The sequence below is a fragment of the Glycine soja genome, chromosome 2 (assembly GCF_004193775.1).
Source record: "Glycine soja cultivar W05 chromosome 2, ASM419377v2, whole genome shotgun sequence".
In the NCBI taxonomy this organism is placed as follows: Eukaryota; Viridiplantae; Streptophyta; class Magnoliopsida; order Fabales; family Fabaceae; genus Glycine; species Glycine soja.
The window spans coordinates 49,641,948-49,663,361 of NC_041003.1; the positions used below are offsets into that span (position 1 = coordinate 49,641,948).

At 34.3% G+C, this 21,414-nt stretch overlaps 2 protein-coding genes across 5 annotated transcripts; both read left to right on the plus strand.

Moving 5' to 3' along the window:
• Positions 1-349: 349 nt before the first annotated feature.
• Positions 350-5,272, plus strand: LOC114402915 (truncated FRIGIDA-like protein 1). Of its 2 annotated transcripts, XM_028365615.1 has the most exons (4): positions 350-1,220; positions 1,769-1,932; positions 2,006-2,312; positions 5,034-5,272. In XM_028365615.1, the coding sequence occupies exons 1-4, from the start codon at positions 407-409 to the stop codon at positions 5,042-5,044; spliced, it is 1,296 nt and encodes a 431-aa protein (XP_028221416.1). In that variant the 5' UTR covers positions 350-406; the 3' UTR covers positions 5,045-5,272. The 2 variants fall into 2 exon arrangements, with proteins under 2 accessions (XP_028221416.1, XP_028221408.1); XM_028365607.1 differs by lacking the exon at positions 5,034-5,272 and having other exon boundaries at positions 2,006-2,843.
• Positions 5,273-9,091: 3,819 nt separating this feature from the next.
• LOC114402926 (probable WRKY transcription factor 20) lies at positions 9,092-14,933 on the plus strand. 3 transcript variants are annotated; one of them, XM_028365635.1, is made up of 7 exons: positions 9,092-9,513; positions 11,026-11,202; positions 11,589-11,685; positions 11,806-12,138; positions 12,234-12,399; positions 12,490-12,648; positions 14,157-14,933. In XM_028365635.1, exons 1-7 carry the CDS (start codon positions 9,283-9,285, stop codon positions 14,638-14,640), a joined length of 1,647 nt encoding a protein of 548 aa, XP_028221436.1. In that variant the 5' UTR covers positions 9,092-9,282; the 3' UTR covers positions 14,641-14,933. The 3 variants fall into 3 exon arrangements, with proteins under 3 accessions (XP_028221436.1, XP_028221428.1, XP_028221443.1); XM_028365627.1 differs by having other exon boundaries at positions 11,589-12,138; XM_028365642.1 differs by lacking the exon at positions 9,092-9,513 and adding an exon at positions 10,356-10,849 and having other exon boundaries at positions 11,589-12,138.
• Positions 14,934-21,414: the final 6,481 nt, after the last annotated feature.

Below are 21,414 nucleotides of genomic sequence, written 5' to 3' on the forward strand. Positions count from 1 at the left end.
TGATAGACAAATGTGTTTTTGAAAAATAAAAATATAAAATTTAATTTTTAAAAATATAAAAAATGTAACAAATATATTATGTTATTAATTTTTGTTCATCAGCGTAATAAAGTCATGTATGTGGTATGATATATTTATTTTTATGTCACTCTGATCTTTGTTTTCATAACAAATTTATCTTTCTATCTACATGGGAGATGACTTTATTAAAGGTAAACAACGAAAGGTTAACTGTATGATATATTTGTTACACTTTCAATGATTATATTTTTATCTTTAAGTAGATATTTGTCAATAATTCTCAAGTGTTGTTGCTGCCTGTAATGCTAATAATTACAATTGGCAATTAGTTAATTAGCCTATATTACTAATAATAGCAGGAATTCAGAGAGAAAAAACAACAACAATGGAGACGTCGAAGACCATCTCTGCCGCACTGAAACTCTTCGACGCAAAGAAAGAGAATCTCAAGAAAGCCTACTACGATCTCCAAAGTCACTCCTCTCTTCTCGCTCCTTCCTTCTCTCTCTCATGGTCCCACCTCGACGCCCACTTCACCTCCCTCCACACCTCCCTCTCACACCGCTTCCACCTCCTTCAGTCCCTCGAATCCCAACAACAATACCCACCATCCTCTCCCTCCAAATACCTCAGCTTTCCACCCTCCCCCACCGACCCATCATCGCAAAACGGCACCGCATTGCCCAAAAATCCCTCCGAACAAATTCTCACGCTCTGCAACAACATGGACGGAAAAGGGTTGAGGGACTACGTCGGGGACCATTTAAAAGACAAGGCTGCAATCGAGGATACGCTTCGGAGTGCACTCAAGAGTGCCTCTGATGCTGCCGCATCGATGCTTCTCGATTCGTTGGACGGTGTTGTGGGCGCGAATGTGGTGAAAGATGACAAGGAATTGCGCAAGAGGAAGAGGACTTGCAGTTTTTTGTTCAAGCAGTTGAGGGCTGCTGCGTCTGTGTCTTTGAGTTTTAAGGAGAAGTTAAGAGCCAATCGGTTGTGTGTGGACTGGAAGCGAAGCTTGATGAGGGATGGTTGTGTGGATGGTGTTGGGGCCATGGCTTTCTTGCATTTTGTGGCGGCTTATGGCTTGCTCTCTGAATTGACCGTGCATGAGATTCTCACCTTCTCTGTTATAGCTGCTTCCAATGATGAGCTTGCTGAGCTTTACTGGAGTGCTGGTTTGACGGACAAAGCTCCAGGTTTGAATTCCTTCATTGGATTTTGATTTTTTGGTTTCAATCTGAGCTGTTAGGAGATGGTATTATGGTGTGACTGTGTTTGTGTTTGTGTTTTTATTGTGTTGTTAACTGTTGTTGTGACACTGGTGTTTAGGGTTGATGGTGTTTTTAGGCCTTGATAAATGGGTCATCTTTGGTTTAGTGCCTGTTTGGATGAATCATAAACCCTTATAGTTATAGGAGAAGAAATAAGAAGAAAAAAGGAAATAAATCATCCTATGTTTTGCCAATATCCAAACTTTATCCCTTAAAAGTTAAAACCATAGTGTTTTAGTCCCTTGCAATTTTAGTTTTAGGGGGACTAAAGTTTGGGTACTAAAAAAATCAAGGACTAAACTAAAGATTACCCATTTTTCAGGGTCTAAAAACATCATTAACCCCTAGGGTTTATGTTACGTGGTCTCGGAGTTGTAATTTGAAATGATGATGCTGCTGTTATTTGATTTCTAGTGTTACACTTTTTTGGTGGTTTAATTTGTGAGGGAAATTTTGTTTTGGGTGTTTTGCAGGTCTTGTGCAGAAACTTATTGACAGGAGCAAACATATTCTGGCTGTCAAGTTTGTTTTTGAGTTCAATCTTGCTCATAAGATTCCACCAGTTCCCATTTTGGAAGCTCATGTGAATGAGTCTCAGAAACTTGTTAAAAGACTTTCTGAAGAAGGGAAGTCACTTGTAAGTACTCTCCCCTTGATTGGTTAACTGGTGTATGGTGTCAGTGCCTGTATTTATTTGGGTCTTTTTGCAGAGTGAGATCACGGCGAGAGAAATCCATGCACTGAAATCGGCGATTAAGGTTATTGAGAGTCATAATCTTCAATCTGAATATCCACCTGAAAGCCTTCAACAGCGTATAGAGCAATTGATGAAGCATAAGGCAAATGTAAAATATGCTGCATCGGCTTTTTCTGCAAAGCCTCCTCCACATCAGCAGCAACAAAGTGGAATCAAGCGTCCTCGAATGTCCGAGCCAGTTGGTTCTGCTTCTGTCCTGAACAGTGCCAGTGGTGCCAGCTCAACCGTTCACTACCAACAACCTCATTTCCAGTCATCAGGTTTGTTGCTGGAACATCTAAATCCGTACATGAACTTGCCAACCATGCCATATGGCATGAAGGCTCAAACCCCATCCATCCCGCCTTATACAGGCGCTTCAACTGGGCCTTATGGTCCTGATGGTGTCCCAATGGGTCCTAGTGGCAACCGTGGTCAAGGTGGTTCTCTTCCAATTTCATCAGAACCACTTATGCCGTCTGGTTATTATGATAGTGGCTCTGCTTATGGTGGTTATGGTCTGCAACATTATTACCAAACATCTTATCCTCAGTAGATTGAGATATCGTTTTCTTTTGAATACTGAACTCCTGGGTTGGTGGCTTGGTATTAGTTTCTCTATGACTTTGCACTTCTGACTTATAGTTATTAAAAGCATTGCTTGCTTTGTTGATCTCCATGATTAAAGGAAAGGAACTAGATTCAGCAATGAAGGATTGTGAGGGAATGATTAGTTTCACAATTTTAATTACTTGAATGATTTTACATCTACAAGATTCCTTTTAGGTTAATCACAGTATTCTTTAAACTTATCTGTTCTTGCTCTTCATTCCTGCCTAGCCTTTATTTTCTTTGCTTGGTATTGAGGCTTAGACTGGGTTTCAAAGGTAAAACCCTCTCAAATAGAAACTTCCATATTCATATCAGGTGCAGTTTTGCTTGAGAATAACTTATTAAATGTGTTTGCACTACAGTTTCATGTGTGCTTGATTTCTTTTCTTTCATGTCCTAGTTCATAATGGTAAAAGAAAAACAGAAATCATATTTAAAGGAAGTTATGGGTTAACCTTATCAAAATTTATTAATGGGATGGAAAGTATTTAGTATTATGACATCCCAGACAACAACTCTCTGGATTTTTAACTTTAGTTTGGTTGCCTCTCACTGTAGATAGAAACTCGTTTTTCTCATCCATTGGTTTCAAGGGTTTTAATCCAAAAACGTAGGGTAATTCATCCATTCCGTAAGCTTTAACATAAAGCCTAGGAGAATTGTAGTGATTGTTCTCATCCATGAGACCATGCATCATCCCCCCAGATGGAAAAATACAAGATATTTGTTTTGTTATTTTGTTACTTCTCTGTATGAATTGTCTTTATTCTCTGTGGAAAAATACCTTTCAACTAGGTCTGGTATTCAGTACAGTTTCTCGTCTCTGGTTTCTTTGCTTTCCTTTGTCTTTTGGCCCACGAATGTCTTGTATGAAATAAAAGAAAAAAAATACTGTTGGCTTTATTTGCTTATTTTGCACATTACCTTTGTGCCAAAAAGAACAAAGAAATAATGTTTTTAATTTCTTTGAATTTGAAATTATATACCATTGTGTTTTTCTTCTGTATTTTGAACTTATTCATAACTTTTGATGGTGAAGGGGTGCTTATTATGATTTATGCTTCCCACTGCACAATAATAATCATTTGAATGAATTATATCTCATAATCCATTCGACATTTGATTTGTTGACAACTTGACATCTAACAGATAATTTTGTATTGTGTGACTAGCAGAGCTAATTCTAGTTGAATAGTTTATCTTAATTAGATGTGGATGAATTGATGTTAAATGTCATCATGGTAGTGATATTCAGTTGAGTCATGGTATGCATGCTTTGGTCTATAGTAGTTGAAGTCTCTTTTAGAAAGCAGCCCAAAACAATATGTTTGGGTTCCATCACCTTGGGCTAATCCAAGGTATGTGACACTGAATGTAGGAAAATAAACTTTTGGGCTGTCTGAGATTTTTTAGTCTATAGATTTTGTATCATTTAATCATGAAGTGGGTAAAAAGTTCAGTATAGTCAATCATAGAAAATTAAAAAATATGCCTACGGGTGTTGGCTCACTTGATCACGCTACGTCCATGACAAACACGTGGCTTAAGTTTGAATCCTAGGTCTCCTTATGGTGGGTTATTTGTGACTCCCCTGCATGGCCTGTGGGCCTATCCTGAATCTGGATTTCGGCAACCATTTCCCCGCTCTATTTTTTTCCCCAAAAAATAAAGAATATAAAAAACTCCACATTAAGGTTGGTGAGATTAGCATTAGCTTTTTTTAGCTTTTTTCTATTACTATGTTGTAAGTGTAAAATATTCATTGACTTTGTTGATAGTTAATCTTTGCCGGAGAATTAACCGTCCACCTTTAATGAGATATTCCTTTCCAATCATGTTTATTTTCTTTCACATGCTCAGAACCCAAGATCTTGCGTAAAAAATCCTAAGTCAATTCCATTCAGACTAACCTAACGTTGGTAGAATAAGATTAGCTTGACAAAATGAGTTTTGACACTTTTTTTTTGGGGTATATATATACATCTACTAGGGAGGTTCTAATAACAATTTTAGGACCAGTTGATTTTGTGATACATGTTTCTGTACAGTATTTTGATCTTTATCAATGAATGCGTTAGCTTGAGTTTTACCTAATAATAGTTAACACTTAAAGAAGGGTAAGTGTATGAGAGGATTTTCAAACTGTTCTACCTATGAAGTGATCTATTACCTTTGAAAAGGTGTGTCTGTATTACTATTTGGTGTCGTATAGATTGTTCCTCTCACCTTTTGAGACCATTGCTAGTTGGTAATGTAACATGTAAGAGAGACCACGTTTTCTATATGTTTGGAAATGTTTACTACCCTGAATGGTTGAGACGTATTCTCAGTGTGTTCCATGAAAATTGGCCGTAGATGACTGACCAGCTTTCTTCTTCTATTTTGGCTAGTGATTGGGTAGTGAGAAGAATTTCATTCAGAAGAAATGGACCTTGCATCCTTAACAAGGTGTAACTCACCATGGACGAATAACTTTACGCATAGAATTTGGAATTGGCAAAGAATATTAGTGAATATATTATCAAGTCTGTGTTATAGTTTTGATCAATGGGACATGAGTTGTTTTACATAATTTAACATTAGTAGGATATACACTATGTGGAGTCATGATTTTAATATTAGTGAGCACAGAATGAAAAGTGGAATATGTTTGATTTAAATATTTGTCAAAGAAAACTTAATCATAGAATACATGCTGAAATATTAAAATAAACTTAATTCATACTAATGTTTTAAATTGGTAGCGTTGAATCCTGAATAATTATAAATACTTGATTTTCTGTTTGTGTTAGCTGTTCAACGTTATTTCATGAAATGAAAGTTATTTATTGTTTGTCTATTGAAGTATTTCTAGGATTTTTTATATTTAAGTAATCATGTATTTGTGAGGAAGTTTTTTTCTAACTCCTACACGTTCTTGTTTTTATTATTCTCATTGTCGAAAAGATAAGAAAATTCAAAACAAATAGATGTAATTTATTTGTCAATACAAGACAAAACAACTAGAAGCAATTAATCAATCGTAAGATGACGGTATCTATTCAGTTTTTGATATTTTTTAACATATAATTCACCGATATTTTATTATTCACCTTTGGTTTTGAATAATATCAATAAGAACATTTAATGCATTAAATTTTAAGGGAATCAACAATAAAATATGCAATATATTTAAAATAAGAAATTCATATTATTGGGGTTTAATAAAATTTTACTTAATGCCCCTATTTTTATTTTTTAACCAAAAAGTATAATCATATCATTTCATTAACAATGATAGACTTCTTTAAAAAAATCAACAATGACTGAATACAATAAAGGATAGTGTTATTAAGAGTATTTTTATCTAATAGTTGAAAATTAATCCATTTGTAAAATATAGAGATAGTTGAAATGGACTTTTTTTCATCTAATAGAGTTTTTTCCGTACACACTATTAATGTCCAGGCCTCTGTGAGCACTGAGCATACTTAAGGGATCATAGTAACAAAAATATTAAACAACAGGTTTTTATTTTTATTTTTTATAATTGATTACCTTTCCTTAAAAGAAATAAAGTTTATTCTCCACATTCTGAAATTTAGAAATTAATTTGGAATCTCATTGATAAAAATCTTAAGAATAAGTTTTCTTTATTATTTAAACTATTTTAAGAAAGATTCACTTCTAAGATTTTTACATGAAATTCTGAAGATACCTAACGAACTCTTAATGTGATAAAATCTCTCCTTCTATACGTCATATTTTTTTTTGTGCGATAGTTTTCAAATTTCATGCATTAAATAAATCCGAGAAAGCAAATGCACTCGGCCATTCCAATGTTTGTAAAGTGGCAAAAAATTATTGGATAAATAGATGGTTGGTAAGATGGTAAGAGGAATGCCAATGAAGTCAACAACTCTAACTGTTTCGACTTTCTACGGTATAAATAAGGTATTCATACTTTAATTTTACTTGGGAAATTTTGTCACCAAATAAGAAAAAAATGTTCAGAGATAGATAATGTAGGTGATTTTATTTTTGTATAGCTTGCTGTGATTTGCAATTGAATTGAATGTGACATGCTTTAACATTTAATATAGTAAAATTCATTTGGGAGGAACGAGAATACTCGATAAATTTTTTTTGTAAAGAATTAGAAAACCAGTGAGAACTTTGCTTTAACTGCATCTCAAGCCGTTAAATGCTTAGATTTGTCGTTGTTTTCCTATCTCTTCACCTAATCATAGGCTAAGTACACTCTTCCTTTTCTTATCTGTCTCCACACAGGTAAAAAGTAAAAACACACACCGAATGGAGAAAAGAAAACAAACCATAATGAAATGTTTCTATCTCTTGTGCTTTTCTAGACCATATTTCATTAATAATACCCTATACATTATAGTAGTAAACCAAATATTGAGCCTCAACTTCTTTTTAACCTCTTTTAACAAAATGGTATGAGATTAGTAAAGAAGATATTTAATAGTGTGAGGCCAACATGTTAACTTATTCTTTCCTAGATCTTTACAACATATCCATGAAAAATTGACAACATTCTCATTTATTGTTGTGACTGAGAAATACCCATTTGTAATTAATAGGTCAGGTCAACAATTGCCGCATTTAGATGCCCTAAACAATGTAGTTAGTGTCCAAAAACCTCAAGCAAAACATGACTCCGTGAAGTAATTCTGGTTTTAATCAATTTCTTTTAGCTGCATCCACTTACTACTTTTTGGTGTCACACATGGCATATTCCACATGGGAATTGCCGACGGTGTATTCCTTGAACTGAATCATGTGATCAAAGTTCAAATAACATAGACAAAACTACACACTGAGGTCATTGCTTGAGCCTGACTCTCTAATTCACGAGATTAAATTATTTGAATCTAACCCTTTGCTGAATCAATTCTGGTTTGGCTTTGGCTTTCAACTTGTGGAAGGGAACCGCAGTTTTGCACCAATCACTCATTGATTGTGTATGGTGAAGAGTAACATAGAGCTGGTACTTGGTACTTGGGACACCACTTTTCACTTTCAACTCTTACCTAGCCAAAAAACACATCAAACATAAAAAAAAACAATTCTTTTAACGAATAGTAAAATAATAATTTTGTTACAAAATCTTTATCCAATAGTGAATCATTCATTGACAAAATCATCCACCTATCAGCTTTAAAAAGTCTAAAGTTAAATCTACACAACCGATTAATTTCTCTCTCCATCCCATCCATTCACGTTTATTTTTATTAAACAACGAATAAATAATATATACTGAATTTTTGTTATATTATCATCAAATTACTTAAGGTATTAATTTTTATAATAATTATTTTAAGAGCTTAATTAATATATATAATTAATGTAAAATTTTTTATATCTTCAATTAATAAAAAATTTATTAGCATGGTTTTTAAGGTGATTATTAATCCCATTTAATAATTTATAATTGAATGACAATACTTTTTTAGACTATTAATGAATATATTATTTACTCTTATCTTAAAAATTATATTAATAATAATTTCCTATCAATGATGATACATGTATGTGTATTAGGCTCACAAACACTTTAATATGGGTGTTATTGAAATACAATTAACTCCATGAATCTAGCAATATCTAAAAAAAAGCAACCCAAACCAATTTTAATTGGTTTATACTTTATAATTTCAAATATGAACTAAATCAATTAAGATGGATTTCCAAAATTTATTTAGTTTTAATAAATTTTAGATTTTAGTATTTCACTTTCTTCTACTTTTGTTTTTCTTTCCTTTTTATTTATTTTGACTTTATTACGATTTTATCCAGTGTCACAGAGTGTCTTAAAATTTGATTAATTTATTTTTATAATTTTTTTTTATCATATTTTGAATAAAGAAATTAATAAAAAATTTAAAATAATAAATATAGAAAAAAATAAATATTAAATAAAGTAAAAGGGGTGTTATCAATACATTCGTTCCTTGTGATATACTCTCTTTTTATTAAAAAAATAAATTAATAAATTCATTAAATAAAAAACAAAGCTCATAAATATTATGATTTCCAATAAAATTCCACTAAAAAGTGTATTTTCAAAAGAAATATCTTCTTAATAAAAAATGTTATTAAAATAAATAAATTTTTGACCTTAGTATAATATTAAAATTTTATATAAAATAAACAATAAATAAAAACAAAAACTTAAAAATATAATAATTTATTTATTGTTTATCATGAGCTGAATCAAACCAATATATAATCTTAATGGGATTAACTTAATTTACATAGAACCAAAAACATTTAAAAACTCAAATGAATCCAATTCAACCATGAAAAGTCCTCAAATTCAACCTCAATTATTACTAGCATGATATTTTTTTTTTATTTTTTTTATGGTGGTGAGTTTAGTTACTAAGAAGTAACAAAATCTACCTGTAAAAAAAAGGGTGAGAAAGAAGGGTTTAAAATGACAGAGAAGAGAGAGAATCAGAGAAAGAGGTCCATCCAACGTTGCAAGTCAACTGAGTAGTCCTGCTCTTCTGCTATGCTCTCCCAACATCTCTGACATAAACACACACACCAAAAAATGCATCTCTGAAATGACCCTTTTGCCCTTCTCTCCCTCCCTACTTCTCCTTTGACTCTCCGCAACGCCACCGCCCCACAATGGACGCCGCCGCCACCAACTCCGGCGAACCCCGCCCGAGCTCGGAGCTTCAGACAACTGGGGAATCCGAGGATCCGAATCGAAGCGGGTCGGGACAGAATTCGACGGCGAGGTATAAGCTGATGTCGCCGGCGAAGCTTCCGATCTCGAGGTCGCCGTGCATCACGATTCCTCCGGGGCTCAGTCCGACGTCGTTTCTGGAATCCCCTGTTCTTCTTTCCAACATGAAGGTGAGTGTGTGAGTGAGTGTACTCTTTTGCTTCTTTGGGGACTCCAATTGAAGTGTTTTGGTTTCGCTGAAAAACGAAAATATAATGCTTTCTGTTTGTGAGGGAGAATTTTCATTTTTCAAAGGGTTTTGTGTTTTCTGAGAGGAAATGGATTAGAAGAAGGAAAAGTAAATGCTAGAGCGAATTCGTTGGGGAATATTGTTGTTTTTGAGTTCATTTTGGTCAAAGGTTGTTTTTTTCCCTTTTTTTAAAAAAAAAATTGACCCATGTAAGGTAAAGGTCACTTATCGTGAGTGGCGTATCAAAGTTTTGGTTCTTTTCACTACTATTTTCTTGGGGTTTCTCAGCTACTACTCAACTGGGCTTATCTGGGTTGGTGTCAAATCTTTTTTTTTTTTTGTGGAATAATTTGATGATTTAAAATGACTTGATTTGAATGCTGATGAGCAATGAGCTGAAGATTCTGTTTTTTGTTTTATGAAACTCGAAATTCTTATATGCTGGTTTAGTCTCGTGGCAAATTGTTTCTTTAAAACTGGCCCTTTACTTGTTTGATTTTGATCCTTCACTTACTAGTACATTTTTGTGTATGGGTCCGTTAGGTTCTGATGCTTTTGCTCTTATAGGATTATGTATTGGCTGCTTTATGCTCAAATAAATACGGTATTCTGTTTAGTGGAATATAACTTTAGCTTAGGATCGCTCGACATTCTCCTTTTATTTATTTTAATGTCAGTGTTGTTTTTCACATAATGAATCTTCTTTTTTGTTGGTGCTTGCCCTTTTTGTTTGTTTTTGTTTCAACGGTGCATCAGAGTGCAATGAAAAGTCTTCTTCTCTTCCTTTACTATTTATATACGTGGAACAAACGAATCAATGCATTGCCAACAATTAGTGGATCGATTTTAGTTATGTGTGCTGTGAGAATAGTATAAGGAATGCCAGAAAGATAGTGGGTCTAGATTTTGTGAAAGGACTTGTTTCTAGACGTTAATTGTCTGGATGGTCCTAATTTGAGTCGAATTCTGTGCTTCATTCATGTGGGAATGTCTTTTCTTTGTTATGATTGATTGTTTATATAACTAACTTTTGCATATTGTAATGTACTATGCCATCTTTGTCAAACGGACTCCAAATAAACAACATGCAATATTATCAGCAGGAGAAAATGGAGAACTTTGCTTACGCTCAATTATAGTGGGCCGCTTGCATCACTGGCTGATAAAACTGTTCAATTAGTTGGCTTATTCATAAGATTATATATATGCTCTCTTTCCGCTGTTATTACTGATTTCATAGGTTGACTGATTGCTGTTTGAGGCCTTAGGGTTTGCAGGTATTCAGGAACTTGCTGTTGTTTTGGCTTTTCCCCCTTTCTTTTTATTGTTTTTTTTTTGAGAATTTTTTCCAGTATCTTTTTGTGCATTTGAATTTATAATTTTTCATTTGACTCAACAACTGTTGTTCAAATAACATTATAGTTTAAATATTATTTGTGTCCTTGCGTTGCAGGTGGAGGCTTCACCAACTACAGGGTCCCTCCGCAAGCTCCAACAAACAGTACATGGTTCTATGGCTTCTGCTGCCTCTGCTACATTTCCAGTAACCACTGCCTGCTTCAATACCAATACTGTTGATGCCAGAAAATCAAGTTTCTTTGAGTTCAAACCACTCAATAGATCGAATAAGGTAATTAAAATTGTTGTTGACAACACTTTGATTAATATTACTTTCAAATCACATGGATGAAGGGGATTGAGTTTTGTTTCCCTTTATCCCGTGTCGTTACTAGGTTTAAATCTGGATACTAAGTAAACAAGATGGGATAATTAATCAGATTTGAAAGTTATCAAGATTGTTGTTACTCACCACTTTGTCGCATTAGACAAAATCAATTCCGAAAGTTATTTTTCATTTAAATGGTTTTATAATTTATATTCTTTTAAATAGATTTATTTTGGGGGGGAGTGTTAAATGGAAACAAATCTTTTTGTCATGTTTCATGTTCGGATTAATATTGTTGTGAATATTACTAATTGCCTAGCACTTATCCAATGCTATTCACTTGTTTTAAGGTTCCTGCAGACTTCAACAATCATGTAAGTAAACAGTCTACTCAAGTAGAAGGTCCAGGAAAAGCTCAATCATTTGCTTCCTCACCATTAGTTGAAAGTGAGATAACAGTTCCTTCTAATGAATTAAGCCTATCATCACCTGTACAAATGGTTAGTTCTAGTGCTAGTGCTCCTGTTGATGTTGATTTGGATGAAATTAACCACAAAGGCAACACAGCTACTGGGCTTCAAGCATCACATGTTGAGGTTAGAGGCAGTGGACTTTCTGTTGCAGCTGAGAAAACATCTGATGATGGATACAATTGGCGAAAATATGGGCAAAAGCTTGTTAAAGGAAGTGAATTTCCTCGCAGTTATTACAAATGTACACATCCTAACTGTGAGGTGAAAAAACTTTTTGAACGCTCTCATGATGGTCAAATCACTGAGATAGTTTACAAGGGAACACATGATCATCCTAAACCTCAATCAAGCTGCCGATACTCTACTGGTACTGTTATGTATATTCAAGGAGAGAGATCTGATAAGGCTTCTTTGGCTGGCCGAGATGGTAATACCAACCATCTATCTTAGTTTCCATTTTATTATTACTTATTGCAAACAGAATAAACTGAATTTCTTTTTCTTCTAATTCTTGAATTGTAGACAAAGCATCCACTATGTATGGTCAGGTGTCTCATGCTGCTGAGCCCAACAGTACTCCAGAGTCATCACCTGTAGCCACAAATGATGATGGTTTAGAGGGTGCTGGGTTTGTGTCAAACAGGAATAATGAAGAGGTTGATGATGACGATCCCTTCTCAAAGCGAAGGTATGACAATTTGGCTGAAGCACTGGACTTTCTCCAGCATGTGTGCTCACTTGCTGCTGCTGAGTTTTTTTCTTTTTTTTTTTTGAGCAGAAAAATGGAACTTGGAAATGTTGACATCACTCCAGTAGTTAAGCCTATCCGGGAACCACGTGTTGTTGTACAAACTTTGAGTGAGGTTGACATATTGGATGATGGGTACCGCTGGCGTAAGTATGGCCAAAAGGTGGTGAGAGGCAATCCTAACCCAAGGTATGTCCTCAGGTTGATGAAACTAGGAATAGAAATTAACTTATAAATTCCAATTTAATGCATGTGCCTTGTCAAATGAACTTTTTTATTAATATTGTCAAATGTCAAGTTTTTGCTGTTGTACTTGCTGTCTAGACAACAGTTGAAGTGAGGAATCAACTTGATATAATAGTTTATTGAAGCCTATATATTCACTTCTCAACCATTTTGCTTTACAATCTGTTTCTCTTATTATCATGGGTTTTAGCATAGTCTGAGGCTTTGAGACCCCTGTTGCAGTTTTGTAGCCAACATGGTCCATAGAAAACAGTTTGTATCTTACATTAGAGTATATTTAGAATACAGACGTGAAGGATATATATATATTTGCAAAAGAATGGCGGGAATTTTTGGTAAACACCGACTTTTGTGGGTCTAATTAAGAAATACTAGGAATAACTTTATAGATTTGTTTTGGTAAGGGATACTGAGATGGACATATGGGTGAGGCGGATGATTTTCATGTTTTCAAGAATAGCAATGGAAAGTAGTATGCTAGATTCTGAAATTTTTATACTTTGAATGTTAAGCTCATGCAAGGATTAGGACAATAGGTGTACAAATTTCATGTGGATGACTTTGGAAGCTGTTTTTTACATTCATTCAGAAGTTTTTTTTTGGTCGGTTTTCTGACTCATCAATGTGTGATACTTGCAAAATTGTACCTGGTAGTTGAAGGTTGATGAGAACTGGTGTGGATGGAGGATCTTAAAAAGGAACTAGAATGATTAAATCACGGTAACTAAGATACAAGTTGGAAATTAAGAGCATGATTTCTAAAAATTTGCAAAGAAACAGTGGCAAATTAAAGTGGCAGTAGACTATTAGATTTTGGGAAGTATTGTGGAATAGATGTTGCTCCCAAAGGAAAGGAGTGAATATTAATTTTGCAAGCCAATATGAAGTTATAAGAAAACTTAGGGTGGGGGGAAGAGGAAGGGCAAGAAATATTCAGGCATCATTGCAGTCTTTATACTCAGTTATGAAGATGGTAGGAAAGTAGGATTACCATCCTGCAGGTTTTCATGAATGACTGGTGTAGCCGATCCCAATGTTACAACTAAGCCTGCTTATTGATGTCATTTTATAAAGTCATCGGGCACTTGTGAACAATTACTTATAAATAGGGCTATATTCACCTGAGTTAGTTTTGTTATAGTTGTCCTAGGAAATGTCTGTACCAATGCTTTCTAATTTCATGGTGACAATCATTACTGTGGATGTCATTATTACAGACTCAAAAGGTTACTTCTCATGATTCTGGTTATATTAATGTGTCGCTACTTCAGGAAATGCTTGAAAGCATGGAATTAAAATCAAATGTGTGCTTAGACCTTTATGAATGAGGCTTGTTTCACGTTAATGATCATTGATCTATGCTTATGATACTAACTTGCTGCAGTGCTAAAATATGCTACTCAACTACATATTTCTTGTTTATTTTGTATCTTACTATGCTTCTTATGCAGGAGCTATTACAAATGCACAAATGCTGGTTGCCCTGTCCGAAAACATGTGGAGAGAGCATCTCATGATCCGAAAGCAGTGATAACCACATACGAGGGTAAACACAATCATGATGTACCTGCTGCAAGGAATAGCAGCCATGACATGGCAGTACCAGCAGCTACAGCAGGTGGACAGACAAGAATTAAGTTAGAAGAAAGTGATACCATTAGCCTTGACCTTGGAATGGGAATTAGCTCAGCTGCTGAACATAGATCAAATGGGCAAGGGAAAATGCTGCATTCAGAGTTGGGGGAGACACAAACTCACGCCAGCAATTCCAACTTCAAGTTTGTTCATACTACCTCAGCTCCAGTATACTTTGGTGTTCTAAATAACAGCTCAAATCCCTATGGTTCTAGAGACAATAGGAGTGATGGTCCATCTTTAAACCATTCCTCATATCCATGCCCACAGAGCATGGGAAGAATACTATTGGGTCCATGAAGTTGATTACACAACAGATATTAAAATAAAAACTGAGTAACAATTTGCTTTTTTCTTCTTATTTTTGGCGGGTATAGCTTCAAAGGCGTAACATCTCATTTTCTGTAAGAAAATGCAGATAGTTCTTTTATGCTTATAGCACTATTCGAGAGCTGCTGTTTAGTAGAATTGGTAGCAGCTCCATCTTGACTTTTAAATCTAATTGCCGTTTGTAATTGTATAATTATATCCAAATTCTTCTGTATAAATATGAAGCCGATATCAAAGTTACCTCCACAAAACCTTAGTCCTCAGTGCACTGGTTACAAGTCGTACATACCCCGTGATTCATGACCTGTTTTTGATATGGTGAAATTGAAGTGCACCGTGCACTTGATGGTACCATGAATTTGTACATGTTGGATATTCTCACTGTTTTGTGTAGATTGGACTCTCTAAGGCCATCTTCATCCTAACACCTCATTTTCTACTTTTTCCACATTTTAAATCAAATTTCACTATCATCATTTATTTTACTAAATAGGTCTCACATGTAATCTCATGTCCTTACATTTCATCAACATTAACATTTCTTTTATTATACACTTTTTTTTACCTTCTTGACCTCCACACAGAAACAAGCACATGCTTAAATAATATCTGTGACAATGATTTTGTCTAACTAAAATACTTATGGTCCCTCCTCAAGTGTATATTTTATGGGAATTAAATTCAAGTCATCTTCCAAAAGTTTAGCGTGTGTTGTCAAGTGACATGTACTATTGAGTTATGATTGATAAGGATGTGAAGATAGATAAATAATCATAAGATTTTACATAGATAGATGTGTCTATTATCTATTTGCATACGAAAAACTTGGTGGATGTTATACACTTCTATGTACATATACCTTATCCTCACAGACTTTAACAACTCAATCCCTTGGTTTCAGCATACAAAAGGACACGGTCCCTTTCACCCTGTAATTTAGGGAGGGGGACCGCAGTATTGGCAAATGTGCTGTGCTTGTTGTTTCTATAAAACTGAATAGAAGAAAAAAAATGGGGATTTTTTTCTTTTTTTTTTCTTTACAGTACATTGCATTAACATTAATTTTGCTACTGTCATATTTCATTGTCACTTCTCAAGGTGTGATTAGTTTAGCGTAGTAGTATTTGGAGTGTATTCAAGACTTTTTCTAGAAAGAGAAACACAAATGAAGGGTGATGGAGCCAAATTCATAATTATGTTAGAACTGAACGTGCTAGTTTGGTGGAAGAGCAAAATGAATTTTAGCACTATTTTGCAATAAATATGCATCTTGCATTTTGGCACGACATTTCTTCGATATAGAATGAATTTCTTGTATTAGTCAATCGGCATTGAGATTTACATACTGCTGTGCTTGAAATATTGATAGAGTAAATTCTTTATGACGATTGGATTCTCTTGGCTTTATCTTTGATCCATTCTGACATGTTCACGTTGGTCTTTAATTGAAGTGCAAGTAAAGTACAACTTTCTTAAATTCATATATTTGTCTTAGCTTAACCAAGACTGAAGAATCATGCAGCCACGTTGTGCCTTATTTATGGAATCAAGATGTATGGATTATGGGCTGATCCTTCTTCCCCTTCAGAGTCAGATGAGCCACCCATGAGCACTGTATGTCTGTATCCTAACCATATCATCATCATCTAGCTAGAACCCTTCACAGCATTATGATTTTTTTTATGCTAACAAGAATGGTTCTTGTTTTTAAAGAAATAAACACAAAATTAGAGATAAAAGAAAGTTTGATCTCTTGTTTGCTTTATTATTTATCATATAAATGGAAAAAAAAAATGCTAGTGACATGACTGTTTATACCAAAGAAAAAAGTTACAACCATGTTTCTGTATGATTGTATCTTTAATATGTGAAGCGACTTTTCAGAACCAATATACAAACAGCTATATTCTATTTTGTCTTTAGACTTGAGCATATCACTTTTTCTTTTTCATAAATAAAAAGAGAAATTATCGTTGTACAAGTAGTTTGTAATTTTTTTATACAACAGATAGAGGTAGGAATAGAGGAAAGAAAAATGCAAGATAAGATAAACACTGGTGAAGAGAAATAAAGAAAAAATTTGATATTGTAGAAAGTGTTGTATGAATAATATGACTCAAAGGTAAGGTTAGGCCCAAAAAATTATATGTTAGGTACATATTTCATGATTGAACTGGTGAATTTAATCTTGCTTTTGTAAAATTTGATTAGCTAGGCATGTGAGATTGACATTGTAACTAAAAATCAAAGAACTGCTGGCCTAAAACTGACAAAAGAACAATAAATGAATGACTAAGGAGAGTCCACTGTAGTCTTGCCTTTCTCAAGCATTCCAGAGTAGACGTTTCTCACTCATTTTAAAACTGATCCATCATCTGTGTCCCATAACGACAGAAGGAAAAAGAAAAGGTTGAAATATATTTTTGTCCTAATGCCACATGCATTTTAATTCAGAACTTGTACCAAAAGAGGTTTTAATTTCTTTTAATGTTATTTTCTTTGTTTGTTGTCGTTACAATGCAGTAAAATTAACACACGGTCATTGCAAAATATAAAAACTAAATTGAAAATAATTATACATAAAAAAATATAATAATCTTTTATCCATATACATAAATTTCAATTTGGTCAACAGATAGCAAGAAATAAAAACAATTATATATCTAATGACTAAATTAATTTTTTTTCCTATATGTATAAAATTGAAAATGAGTCTAGTGAACAAAAATGTACTCTCTTTTTTTGTTCCTCAAATTTGTGCATGTTACAGAGACAACAAACTTGTTCACAAGGAGCCATTCTTTTTTGTTCATGTATTTCAATCCACACAGGGAGGAAGAGGAGCAAAGAAATTAAGAGATGCATGCCAAATGGGTCTCCTTGAAGGATAATGTCAAATGTGGAAACAAGCTCAACGATGTAATCAAGCAACAAACAAAATGCGGCAAAGGAAGTGGCTATGTTTCAGAAAGGAGAAAATGAATGGATATAATAGACCTCTAATGGAAATTCTATTAGACTAAGAAAGTTGCACATGAAAAATTGTGTGTTCTCATGTGGAGAATTTTGCCTTAAACAGTGCTCCTATAATTCGATTTTTACATCTGTGCATTAAATAACCAATCTGCAATAAATGCTATCCTACAGCTGGGATAACTAATTAAGGAGATAATTACAATTGTATAATCATTTAAGATTTGTTGTTTTGAATGACCAACAAATTTGTGTCAATAATAATAAATATTCTGCAATTTTTGCCAATTAATAACTAATATTTTGCTAATCAATTCCATTGACATCCCCTCAAATTGATGCTGGTAAGTCTAAAAGCATTAATTTGCTGACTAGGAAATTATGGTGTTGATATGTTAAGGATTTTATGATAATGTGAGCGAGTTGAAGAGATGTAGAAAAACTAGGCAAGATGATAACTCGATGGTCATACGCCTCCCGGAATGAGTGACAATCAACCTCTATGTGCTTTGTTCTTTCATGGTAAACAAGATTTATGACAATTTGAATGACACTTGTATTGTCAGTATGCTGTGGAGTTGGTTTTACTTATAAGAAACCAAGCTCTGAAAGGAGACCGCGTAGCCAAATAATCTTAGAGCATGTAGCGACATGGCATGGTATTCTGCTTCAATGGATGATTTGGAGACTGATTCTTGTTTCTTGCATTTCCAAGAGATTGGAGCTTCCCTTAAGAACATACACCGACCAGTAGTGGATTTCTATGTGTTTGGACATCTAGTTCAATCAAAATCACTATATGCTTGAAGTTGTGTTGATGCACCAGTAAGGAAGAAAAGACCACAACTAGAAGTACCAAGCAGATACTTAATAATACGGTGTACTACTGAAAGATGCAAATTTCGAAGAAATTGCATGAATTTGCTAATTATGTGGACAACAAATGAGATGTCCGGTCTCGCGATAGTTAGGTAAACAAGACTTCCAAGCAGCTTATGATAGAAAGTTGGGTCTAGTAGAAGGTCACCTTCATCTCGTCACAATTTCAGATTAATTTCCATTGGAGTGTCAACAGGAGTAGAATTAGTGAAACCAACTAATTGAATTAGATTTGAATATATTTGTATTGATTGAAAAAAATGTCTTTTTGTTGAAAGTGTACTTCTAATCCCAAGAAATAAATGAGTTGGTCAAGGCCTTTAATGTGGAAAGTTGAATGCAACAATTTCTTGATTGTATTGATAACCTTTTGATCTAATCCGATGACCACAATATCATCCACATAAACAAGAAGTATGCCAATTCCTTTTAAGCTCCTTTTGTATGAAAAGTGATGGATCATACCTGCTTTGTATGAAGAAAAAACCAAGCAGTGTTGTGCAAAACTTTTCAAACCATATTCTCAGTACCTGTTTCAATCCATATAAAGAACGCTTCAGTTTGCAAACAACATTAGGCAAAGGGGAAGGCATATCTGTAGGAAGTATGATATAAATTTCCTCCTTGAGGTCACCATGGAGGAATGCGTTCTTAACATTCATCTTGTGTATTTGTCAAAATTCAGATGCACACAATAGTCATTTTGACCACAAGTGCAAAGGTCTCCTCATAATTAAGACCAAATTCTTGCTTATTTCCAAGAACAACTAGTATGGCCTTGTATCTATCAATTGATCCATTCGAACAAAGCTTTACATTGTTTGTTGCCTAGGGGTTTGACAGAAGGACAGGTTACAACATTCCATGCCTGATTTTCTTCTAGTGCTAGAAGTTTTGTTTCAATAGCTTCTCTCCAACATTTATGCTCCATGGCTTGTCTATAAGGAAAAGGAATAGGAACAAATGCTATAGTCATTGTCAATGATAAAGAGGAAGAAAAAACCATACTTTTCCAGTGGTTTAGTAATGCAAGTACCATGAACTAAAGAAATTGGTGCTGGATGAAGCACTTGATCAACAACTAGAGATTGATCGGGAGAGGGCCTTGGAGATGTGGTGGATTTGGTGGAACAACCTGATGTCTTTGATACACCAATAAAGGTTGTGGTGCTGGTTTTCCTATAGATTTGTTAAGAAACAATGGCAAAACAGGTGTGGATGTAAAAAAGGGAGTGTTTTGGTTAGTTGGAAAAAAAATATGTATCTTTTTGAAAAATGACATTTCTAGAAACTCCAAGCCTATGTAAATTAGGATCATAACACACAAGCCATTTATGGTGGGTAGAATAACTAAGAAAAACACATTTAACAGATTCAACTGTGAGCTTGGTGTGTTCTTGTAGGGGAAGGTAAACATAACAAATACAACCAAAAGTGCGTAGATTGAAATAAGTAGGTTTGTGACCAAATAACTTGAAGAAAGGAGAATCATGGTTTAATGATTGAGAAGACGGGCGGTTAATAAGATGGACAGTAGTGGATGGAAACTCACACCAAAATTGAGGTGACACAAAATATTCAAACAAAAGGGTACATACAACATCAAGAAGATGACGATTTTTCCTTTTAGCTACCCCGTTTTGTTGGGGTGTGGACGGACATGACCTTTGAGATAAAATGACATTTGTCTGCAAGAATTCTTGAAATAAATGAGACGTATATTCTCCCTCGTTGTCGGAATGCAAACTTTTAATCTTGGAAGAAAATAGAGAATACTTCATCTTCAAAGCGCAAAAAATAAACCCAAGTGAAATGAGTATATTCATAAATAAAAGTGATGAAGTATTTGTAATTAACATGAGATATAATTGGTGCAATCCCCTATAGATCACAACGAATCATATCAAAAGGTTGATTTACCTTTGATTTATAAATTTAAAATGGCAGAATTTTACTTTTCCCAAGTTTGCAAGAGTTGCAATCAAATTGAATAACACTAAGAGATGAGAAAATTTTATTACCAAGAACACTAGATTTCAGTAAGTCATGAAGTACATAAGAGTTTAGGTGATCAAGGCGCTTATGCCATATTTGAAAATTAACAATAGCTAAATTACAAGAAACAAAAGGCAGAAAAGAACATTGAGGCTGAGAGAAATAAAGAGGAAAAAGACGTTCAACTTTAGGTCCTTTCGTGATCATCTTCCCTAATTGTTGATCCTACACAAGACAACCAGATTTTGAGAAAATGCAACTTTGCAATCATTGTCAACTAGTTGACCAATAGAAATAAGATTACTAGTGAGACCAGGGAAAACAAAACAATTGGTTAAAGAAGAGGAAATGTCATGAATAGCTATGATTGGTAGACCGTTTCCATCAACAATATAAATTTGAAGGTTACCAGAATATCTTGTGACATTTTTAAGGGATTCAAAACTGTTGGTCATGTGATTGGATGCATCGAAGTCAAAATACCACAAAGTAAAAGAAGAAAAAGGCTTACCTAAAAGTCCTAAAGCAAAAAATGCAACAATTATAATTTGTTGGATCATTTTAGGAGCCATTCGTTGCGCATAGGCAGGAGCATTTTCATTCACAGAACCATTAGCAGTAGAAGGACCAGCAGCAACAGTAAAGGTTGTTTCAGTTTTCCTTGGTGGTCTTATGGGGCATTCTTTAATGATATGGTCATCATTTTTGCGGAGCAAAATGTTCAAGTTCTTTGCAACAAAAGCATTGGACAACATTTAGGTCTCAACGTTTAGATTTTCCTTGTGCAACATAAGCAACTCAAAAAGAGACATAGTTTTGTTGTTCCATGGATGCTTGAGTTAGGAGACGTTGTTCTTCACGAAGAAGCTCATTGAGGCATGTATCCAAGGATGGGAT